Source organism: Rhinopithecus bieti, unplaced genomic scaffold (assembly GCF_001698545.2).
Source record: "Rhinopithecus bieti isolate Rb0 unplaced genomic scaffold, ASM169854v2 scaffold_15336, whole genome shotgun sequence".
NCBI lineage: Eukaryota > Metazoa > Chordata > Mammalia > Primates > Cercopithecidae > Rhinopithecus > Rhinopithecus bieti.
This window is the reverse complement of record NW_016808678.1, coordinates 842,153-852,235: the sequence shown is the minus strand read 5'-3', so window position 1 is coordinate 852,235 and position 10,083 is coordinate 842,153. Positions and strand designations below refer to the sequence as shown.

Genomic DNA, 10,083 nt, shown 5'->3' with positions numbered 1-10,083 from the left:
CAGGCTTGAGCCACCGCGCCCGGCCTGATTTTTTTTTGTTGTTAGAATCATCATTACTTTTGGATCTGAAAAAAAATATGTATAATTTCATAACGGACAGTGGTCCTTAAGAGTGTTTTGGGGCTGTGCACAGTGGCTCATGCCTGTAATCCCAGCACTTTGGGAGACCGAAGTGGGTGGATTGCTTGAGCCCAGGAATTCGAGCCCAGCCTGGGTGACATAGCAAAATCCTGTCTCTACAAAAAATACAAAAAAATTTAGCCAGGCATGTGTGCCTGTGATCCCAGTTACTTGGGAGGCTGAGGTGGGAGAATCACCTGAGCCCACGGAGGTCAAGGCTGCAATGAGCTGTGATTATACCACTGTACTCCAGCCTGGGCAACAGAGTGAGACCTTGTCTCAAAAAAAAAAAAAAAAAAGTGTTTTGGACATGAAGACCGGAGAGAAATAATGATAGCAACTATAAAAACCATATCTTATCTATTTATCATATTTTAAAGTTTCTAGAGCATTTTCACAGAGATAAATTAACTCAGACCTATCAACATCATGTGATGAAACCAGGGCAGAAACAGTTTCTACTTTTTACAGATAAAGACACAGAGGTCCAAAAAGTGGGTCTCAGATTGCCATAGTTAAATGTAATGGACTCCCATTCCCTCACCTACTCTGGATGGCTCTGCTGGCTCTACTGACAGAGTTGCTGATTTCCTCTTTCTTGTCATCTACCTACGCTGCTCCTCTTCTGGATCTCATTATCTTCACCTGGACTGTAATGGGAGCCTCCATTCTGAGTTCCCTGCTACCAGCCTCTCCTTCATAACATTCCCTTGCATAAAATCCTTCACTGGCTCCCCACCACCTACAGGACCACCACGTGCCAATCCTTCTAGGCCCTGCATACCTGGCCCCTGCCGGCCTCCCCAGGCTCATCTCCTGTCTCTCCGCCCTTGCAGTAAATGCTCCAGCCAGGGCTAACTAAACATGCCAGGCTCTCTTAGACCTCAGGGCATTAGCAGATGGTATTCCTTCTGCCTATCCGATTGTTTCCACATCCTTCAGATGTAAAGGAGCACGGGGACCAATCAAATAATTCTATCCTCTGTGGAAGCCATCCGCAAACCTTCCAGATAGTGTGCATTTCTCTTTCTTCTATCTTACGGAGTCACGAATGCCTACAGCGGTGCTATAGACAGAATGTTTACCTCTTCCTAAAATGTGTATGTTGAAACCTAATCTCCAGTGTGTTGGTATAGGAGGTGGGGCCCTTGGGAGGTTATTAGGTCATGAGGGGAGAGCCCTCATGAATGTGATTAGAGCCCTTATAAAAGAGACCCCAGGTAAGAAAAAAATAAAATAAAATAAATAAAATAAAAGAGACCCCAGGCCAGGTATGGTGGCTCACAACTGTAATCCCAATACTTTGGGAGGCTGAGGCAGGTAGATCACTTGAGTTTCGGAGTTCTAGATGAGCTTGAGAAACCCCATCTTTACAAAAAAAAATACAAAAAATAGCCAGGTGTGGTGGAGTGTGTCTGTAGTCTCAGCTATTTGGGGGGTTGAGGTGGGAGGATCACCTGAGCCTGGGAGGCGGAGGTTGCAGTAAGATCATGCCACTGCACTCCAGCCTGGGTGACAGAATGAGACCCTGTCTCCAAAATAAAAGAGACCCCAGAGAGGTCCTTTGTCCCTTCTACTATGTGAGGACTCAGCCAGAGGATGGCCATCTGTAAACTAGGAAGCAGGACTTCACCAGACACTGAATCTGCTGGAGCCTTGATCTGGGACTTTTCAGCCTCTTCAATGGTGAGCAATACATTTCTGTTGTTTTTAAGCTACCCAGTAAATGGTATTTTGTTATAGCAATTCGAGCAGCCTAAGACAGTGATCAGGCAAGTAACAATATAAATTGATAGAGAGCTGTATAGGATGATAAACCGATTTTTTTTTTTTTTTTTTTTTTTGAGACAGAGTTTTGTTCTTGTGGCCCAGGTTGGAATGCAGTGGTGTGATCTTGGCTCACTCCAACCTCCGCCTCCCACGTTCAAGTGATTCTCCTGCCTCAGCATCCTGAGTAACTGAGACTACAGGCACACACCACCACACCTGGCTAATTTTTGTATTTTCAGTAGAGTGAGGGTTTCCCCATGTTGGCCAGGCTGGTCTCGAACTCCTGACCTCAGGTGATCTGCCTGCCTTGGCCTCCCAAAGTGCTGGGATTATAGGTGTGAGCCACTGCGCCCAGCTGATAAACTGATTTTTATCATTTTATATAAAACCAAATATAGGTCCACGATAGATAGCATGGATAGTGTCTGTCACTATGAGCTGGGGGACTACTGAAAACTTGAGCGCACATGTCTCTCCTGAAGAAGGCGTTCTCTACACAACTCCACCTCACTGTTGTCAAGCACCAATGTCAGGCCCACGGTTGCCAGATTTCTTAGTTTTTTAAGGTAAGTTATAAATCTGGATTTTTACATTAAAATTCCAGATTTTAAAATGCTAGCAACCAATTCAAATTTAAAGCATTATACGGGCTAATTCTTCCAAGCCAAATAAAAGATACTAGTGGGTAGGGTTTATCTTGGGAGCCCCGAGTGTGCAAACTCTCTTTTACATTGTAAGGGAACATTGTATAGAATAGTGGACAAAATTTACTAAAGGCTCAGTGTGTGTCAGGGTAGTCTTTTTTGCTATGTTGCCCAGGCTGGAGTATAGTGGCATGATCATAGTTCATTATAACCTCAAATATCCACTTACCTCAGTCTCCTGAGTAGCTAGGACTACAGGTGTACACCACCACACCTGGCTAATTTTTAAAATTTTTTGTAAAGACCTCTGCTGTGTTGCCCAGGCTGGTCTCGAACTCCTGGCCTCAAGTGATCCTCCCACCTTGGCCTCCCAAAGTGCTGGGTTTACAGGTGTAAGCCACTGTGCCTAGCCTCAAACAGGTCCTTTTCTATCTGCTTTACACGTATAGTATTCATAGATTCAGTCCTCTCAACAGCCTAAGAGGCGGATAGTATTATTATTTCCATTTTATAAAGGAGGAAACAGAAGTAAAGTAACTGGCTCAAGGTCACGAGTTAGTAAGTAAAATTCCAGCACTGGAAGCCTGGCCCTAATTTGGTGCTTCTGCCACAGTCTCACCTACTGGACCATAAACACCTTGGGTATAGACACCACAGCACTCACCTTTATATTCTAAAATACCTGGTATATAGCCAGGCATGGTGGCTCATGCCTGTAATCCCTTTGGGAGGCCAAGGTGGGCGGATCAGAAGGTCAGGAGTTCGAGACCAGCCTGGCCAAGATAGTGAAACCCCGTCTCTACTAAAAATACACAAATTAGCTGACCATGGTGGTGCACACCTATAGTCCCAGCTACTCAGGAGGCTGAGGCAGGAGAATCGCTTGAACCTGGGAGGCGGGGGTTGTGGTGAGCCGAGATCATGCCACTGCACTCCAGCCTGGACAACAGAGCAAGATTCCGTCTCAAAAAAATAAAAATAAAAAATAAAATAAAATGAAACAAAATTCTTGGTATACAAGGCACTCCTTACATGTATGTTGAACTGAACTGATACTGTATGTAATAGCGTAATTACACCTTCATTCATTCACTCAATAAAACATTCTGAGTGCCTACTATGTTTCCTATCCTGTGCTAGGGACTGTGGAAGAGAGCAAAAGTCCTTTTTCTCTAAGTGCTTGCAGTCAGGAGTACAAAATAATTTTCACTACTAAAGGGTACTGCATTACTAAATAAGACTAACTACAAAACTTTACTGAGTACTGATTATTAGTTCACCAGAAAAAGAAGGAAACAAAAGTTGAACTCAGTCCCTATTTAGTGATCCATGATATTTACAGAAAAGATGAAAATATGTGGAGAGAACAAATGGAAAGTCCAAATTTCAGAAAGCATTTCAGAAATGGTAAACACTTCATCTGGAAAATTATTGAATGGAATGGAGCTTAAGAAATTCACACAGCAAAGTTGGTGGATTGGAAAGTATCCTTTTTTTGGCTGGGTGCGGTGGCTCATGCCTGGAATCCCAGCACTTTGGGAGGCCAAGGCAGGCAGATCACCTGAGATCAGGGGTTCGAGACCAGCCTGGGCAACATGGTGAAACCCCATCTCTACTAAAAATACAAAAATTAGCTGGGCATGGTGGTGCATTCCTGTAATCCCAGCTACTCAGGAGGCTGAGTCAAGAGAATTGCTTGAACCCGGGAGGTGGAGGTTGCAGTGAGCCAAGATCGCGCCACTGCACTCCAGCCTGGGCGAAAGCAAGTTTATTAAGAAAGTAAAGGAATAAAAGAACGGGTACACCATAGGCCAGAACACCTCAAAAGTATCCTCTTTTTATAAAAGAAGCAGACATGGAAAAGATATTTGAAAGGTTTTCAAAAATACACCTTTTTTTTTTTTTTTTTTTTTTTTTATCTTTGGCAGAGGATTTTTATTTATTGAGGTGGAATCTGGAAAGAATCAAATAGATTTTGTATTATTTTCTTATTTCCTTTTTTTTTTTTTTATACAAAATACACCTTTTTGATCAATCTGTGTGCCTCCTCACATATAAAAGACAGGGATATAGAAAAACAGGTAGTTGGTGGGCATGGTGGCTTATGCCTATAATCCCAGCACTTTGGGAGGCTGAGGTGCGTGGATCATGAGGTCAGGAGATCGAGACCATCCTGGCTAACACAGTGAAACCCCATCTCTACTAAAATACAAAATTAGCCGGGCGTGGTGGCGGGCACCTGTAGTCCCAGCTACTCGGGAGGCTGAGATAGGAGAATGGCGTGAACCCGGGAGGCGGAGCTTGCAGTGAGCTGAGATTGCCCCACTGCACTCCAGCCTGGGCTACAGAGCAAGACTCCATTTCAAAAAAAAAAAAAGAAAAAAAAGAAAAACAGGTAGTTGCACTGAACTGTTTATGTAAGTTAGATTCTATTGTGACAAGCGCATTATAACAAAGATCTATTGAAAAGCCTTGGGGGAGGAATTACAAAACAGTAATGGGTGTCTGTTATCTTATGGTAATGGTTATACAGTTATATGCCTGTGCCAAAACTCGTCATATTGTAAACTTTAATATTTGCAGTTTATTATACAACAATTATACTCAATAAAGCATGGGAAAAACACATTTCCTAGACTTGCTATTCAAAGTGTGGTCTGTAGACAGCAGCACTGGCATCACCAGAAAGCTTATGAGAAATGTATTCTCTCAGGCCTCCATCCATACCTACTGAGTCAGAATCTGCAGTTTAATAAGACATTCAGGTGAGCCTGTCTGGAATTCATCTCCCACGGTGAACTGTAAAGGGAAGTTATACTCTCTATTTTATTTTTTAGAAACAGGGTCTCATTCTGTCGCCCAGGCTGGAGTGCAGTGACGCCATCAGGGCTTACTGCAGCCTTGACCTCCCAGGCTCAAGTGATCCTTCCATCTCAGCCTCCCAAGTAGTTGGACCCTAGATGCATGCCACCATGCCCAGCTAATTTTTTATTTTTTGTAGAGACAGGGTCTTCCTATGCTGCCCAGGCTGTTCTCAAACTTCTGGGCTCAAACAATCCTTCTGCCTCAGCCTCCCAAAGTGCTGGGATTACAGGCATAATGCACTGTGCCAAACCCTAATGTTTTTAGTCATTAAGGGCAACCACCTACACAATGGCCCTTGATAGTTCTATAAGCAAGAGGTTCAGATGCTCGGTCTGGAGGATGTTTGGGTTTTCGAAGCATATTCAATATGTTAAGTTATAAAACAATAAAAAAGTCCATATAATTTTTTTAATGTATGTCTTTTTTTGAGACAGGGTCTCACTCCATCACCCAGGCTAGAGCGCAGTGGTGCGATCTCGGCTCACTGCAACCTCCACCTCTCAGGTTCAAGCAATTCTCCTGCTCAGCCTCCTGCGTAGCTGGGATTACAGGTGCCTACCACTACGCCCGGCTAATTTTTGTATAAAAAGTCCATGTAATTAATTAATTAATTAGCATATTTTACCTACCTTCCTAGGTGTATTCTATAGGTTTTAATAATTATTGTATACTTTTTTGTTTGTTTGTTTTTTGAGACAGAGTCTCGCTCTGTCCCCCAGGCTGGAGTGCAGTGGCGCGATCTCAGCTCACTGCAAGCTCTGCCTCCCGGGATCACGCCATTCTCCTGCCTCAGCCTCCTGAGTAGCTGGGACTGCAGGCGCCCGCCACCGCGCCCAGCTAATTTTTTTTGTAGTTTTAGTAGAGACAGGGTTTCACCGTGGTCTCGATCTCCTGACCTTGTGATCCGCCCACCTCAGCCTCCCAAAGTGCTGGGATTACAGGCATGAGCCACCGCGCCCGGCCTTGTATATCTTTTTTTTTAAATAACCTTTTTTTTCTGATTACAAAAGAAATGCTTATTGTGAAAACTTGGAAAACAGAATCTATCATTTCATGAAGAAGGGTTGTATTTACCCTACTCATTATCATCCCAACGGTTACTGAATGTTAAAGGTAGGACACTCAGCTAAACACAAGGGAATATATTTATAACATTTTGAAGGTTAGGCACATAATATGCATATTTTTAAGCTAATGAAAGCTAAATATAAAGATCCAAGCTAAGTGGGAAGAACACAGACATTAGAGCAGTAGAATTAGTTTTTAGTCCCCTACAACTAGAAGTGGGTTTATCATTAAGTTAATGAAGCTCAAGCTTCAGGGCCCCTTGCTTACACAGGCCCCTCCCAAGGCCCTTAGAGTGGCCTTAGCAGTATACGCTTCTGTAAGTTTTGAGAGTAGGATATTCAAGACCTCTGTCTTCGTTTCTAACTTCCCTTCATCATCCTCCGGAGTCTGGTTAGGAGGTACTAAAATGGCTATAGGCTTTGTGGGGGATTTGGCTAAGGAGACAATGAATAGGGATACATTTAATTTGGAGTTAGTGGCATGCATTTAAGTGGTTTGCAGTCACTTCTGCATGTTGTTAAATTTTTGTTCACTGTGGGTGTAGGAATGGCTTTTCGGAATATACCTACTGCCCATTATGTCAATTTAGCCAGCACCATGTCACAAAAGTGCAAGGCCAGAGGGGGAAGGAGCCCTATGTTGCCTGACACAGGAAGTACTTGGGTAGTGGAGGAGAAACAAGGTTTGAAAGAAAAGAAAGAGCTAGTAAAATTCTTCCATTGCTTTTCCTTCTCTGGGGACGTTGCCTATAGGCACACAGAATGGTCCAGCGTTTGACATACTGTTGTAGGCTTTCCTACAATACAGCTTCTAACAAAACTAGGTTGTCCTGAACCCCTGGTAATAGAATTGCTTACCTTTATACCAAGAAGGCTGGGAAAGCACCAAAATCTGCTGTGGTGTGTACCCAAGCAGACTTCAAGGGGTTCGTGCTGTAAGACCCAAAGTTCTTATGAGATTGTCCAAAACAAGAAAAACCATCAGCAGGGCCTATGGTGGTTCCATGTGTGTTATATGTGTTCGTGACAGGATCAAGCACGTTTTCCTTATCGAGGAAAAGAAAATCATTGTGAGAGTGTTGAAGGCACAAGCACAGGGTCAGAAAGCTAAACAAAAAAATGAAGGTTTTTTGAGTAATTAAAATTAGAAGACTTAAAAAAATGCTTCCAACAATCAGAAGTGAAAAATTTTAAGGAGAGGGATCAATTTTCTCAAAGCCTAATCAAAATGAAGTTTCTCACTCACTGAGAATCTAAGTCATATCTGCAATTATAACTGCACCATACTTCCGTTTTTATGTGAATCATGCAAAAGGGAATAGATTAGAATCCCTATATTTATGGGACATAAACTTATAGTTGTACTACAGTGAGTCTGTCTGTATGTGAAGCTATATGTCTTATTCACCGTAATGGATCAGATCCTGTCTGAATGTAGCATACAAATCTTGTCCTGAAAAAACTCTCTAGGGCTTCAGTAAAAACCACACACAAAATTGTCACTGAAGCAGCCAAATGGCCATAAAATCTCATAGCACATCTATGAAACTTGAGAGAAGTTTCCCAAACTGAATAATAGCCCTAAAAAAGTACGTAACAATATCAGTAATGAGTTGTGATGCTGAAATAAACTTACAAACAATTATTAAGAAACAAATGTAATCAGCCATACTGGAGAAAAGACTGATCTTTCTCTTTTCTTTACAGAAAATTACAAAATAGGCCGGGCGCGGTGGCTCTCACCTGTAATCCCAGCACTTTGGGAGGCTGAGGTGGGCAGATCACATGAGGTCAGCAGTTCGAAACCAGCCTGGCCAACATGGGGAAACCCTGACTCTACTAAATTTACAAAAATTAGCCGGGCGTGGTGGCGGGTACCTGTAATCTCAGCTACTCAGGAGGCTGAGGCAGGAGAGTTGCTTGAACTCGGGAGGCAGAGGTTGCAGTGAACCGAGATTGTGCCACTGCACTCCAGCCTGAGTGGCACAGCAAGACTATCTCCAAAAGAAAAAAAAAGGTTAAAAATAATTGTTATAGGAAAAGGCAATCAAAAGTATGCAGCCAAAACAAAGGTGGGAAAAATGATCATAAATGGTGCTCCCCAAGTCTGGAAACACAGGTGAATATACATAATGTCGGGGGAGACTTCAATCTTTTAGAAAAAAATAGGTTTCCCGGCTCTCAGAAGCCCTGTAGAAGAATATCAGGCAGTCAATGAAAATATTACAGTTATGTGTGCGATGTTTGTGGGTTTTGTTAACTTTTAAAATGTCATTTGTTATTTCTTTCTCTTTCTAAATATACATTCACTTTCCTACCCTTCTGCACATTTCAGGCTCCCCAACTCCCATTGGTCCCGAACTCCCCTCCCCCCGCATCCGTTCGGATCCCAGTTGCTCCAGGTTGGCAGGTGCTACCACCCTCACCGCTGGGTCATTTCAGTACCTCCTAATTTCACCTTAACGGATCAGATCCTGTCTGAATGTGGCATACAAACCTTGTCCTGAAAAAACTCTCTAGGGCTTCAGAGAATAACTGAACGGGTGAATAAGCCATTTCAGTACCTCCTAACCAGAGGAGGATGATGAAGGGAAGTTAGAAACGAAGACAGAGGTCTTGAATATCCTACTCTCAAAACTTACAGAAGCGTATACTGCTAAGGCCACTCTAAGGGCCTTGGGAGGGGCCTGTGTAAGCAAGGGGCGCTGAAGCTTGAGCTTCATTAACTTTATGGTAACTTTTTGTACTCTTTCCTAATGAGGGTCCCCACAAATTGTATGAGCTGCGCTTCCTGCAAAACCAGGATCAGCCCCTTCTGCAACCTCAAAGTCACTGAATTTCTCTGCAGTCTCAGTTTCCCCTTTTTAAAAAATTGGGAATTTGCTCTGCATTTCCTTAGAGTTGCTGTGAAGGCCAAACAACATTGTGGTGGGCAAAAGAGCTCTGCAAACCACGCAAGCCCCTGCAAATGTGAAGGGTCTCTGACCTGGAGGGTTTGGTGCTGGCCAACCTTGTCAATCCTCCCTGCTCCGACCCCCGCGCGGGGATCCACTGACCCCGCCCCTGTTGGGCACTGACAGCCGCAGCACCGAACCGAGGGGTGGGGGTGATAGCACCCGCCCACCTGGAGCAACTGGGATCCGAAAGGGTGGGGGGGTGGAGTGGAGTTCGGGACCAATGGGAGTTGGGGAGCCTGAAAGACGGTAGCGGAGCCGGGGCAACTGACGGTTCCGGAGGGGGCGGGGCACCAGGCCTCAGCCCCTCTCTCGGAGCCCTACAGCCTCTTCAGCAGCGGAAGTTCCGGTATCGGTAAGCGGAGGTCAGAGGTCAGCAGGAAGTCGATACGTGGCCGCCGCCTGTCCCCGCCGAGGAGGCGCAGCAGCCAGAGATGGCGGCGGTGCTGAAGGCAGAGCGACTCGAGGTGTCCGTCGACGGCCTCACGCTCAGCCCGGACCCGGAGGAGCGGCCCGGCGCGGAAGGCGCCCCGCTGCTGCCGCCACCGCTGCCACCGCCCTCGCCACCCGGATCCGGTCGCGGCCCGGGCGCCTCAGGGGAGCAGCCCGAGCCCGGGGAGGCGGCGGCTGGGGGCGCGGCGGAGGAGGCGCGGCGGCTGGAGC

General features: G+C 44.9%; 1 protein-coding gene and 1 pseudogene across 2 annotated transcripts in view; both read left to right on the top strand.

Annotated features, from left to right (window-relative positions):
* The first annotated feature begins 7,228 nt into the window (after positions 1–7,228).
* On the top strand, positions 7,229–9,779 carry LOC108538724 (60S ribosomal protein L34 pseudogene; annotated as a pseudogene).
* Positions 9,771–10,083, top strand: part of ACBD3 (acyl-CoA binding domain containing 3) — a 48,089-nt gene continuing 47,776 nt past the window's right edge. Inside the window, exon 1 of one of the 2 annotated variants that reach the window (XM_017887025.1) lies at positions 9,771–9,926. In XM_017887025.1, the coding sequence (XP_017742514.1) occupies positions 9,855–9,926 (72 nt within the window). In that variant the 5' untranslated portion in view covers positions 9,771–9,854. Of the gene's footprint in view, positions 10,068–10,083 lie in introns of both variants that reach the window. The other variant, XM_017887026.1, reaches the window with a different exon arrangement.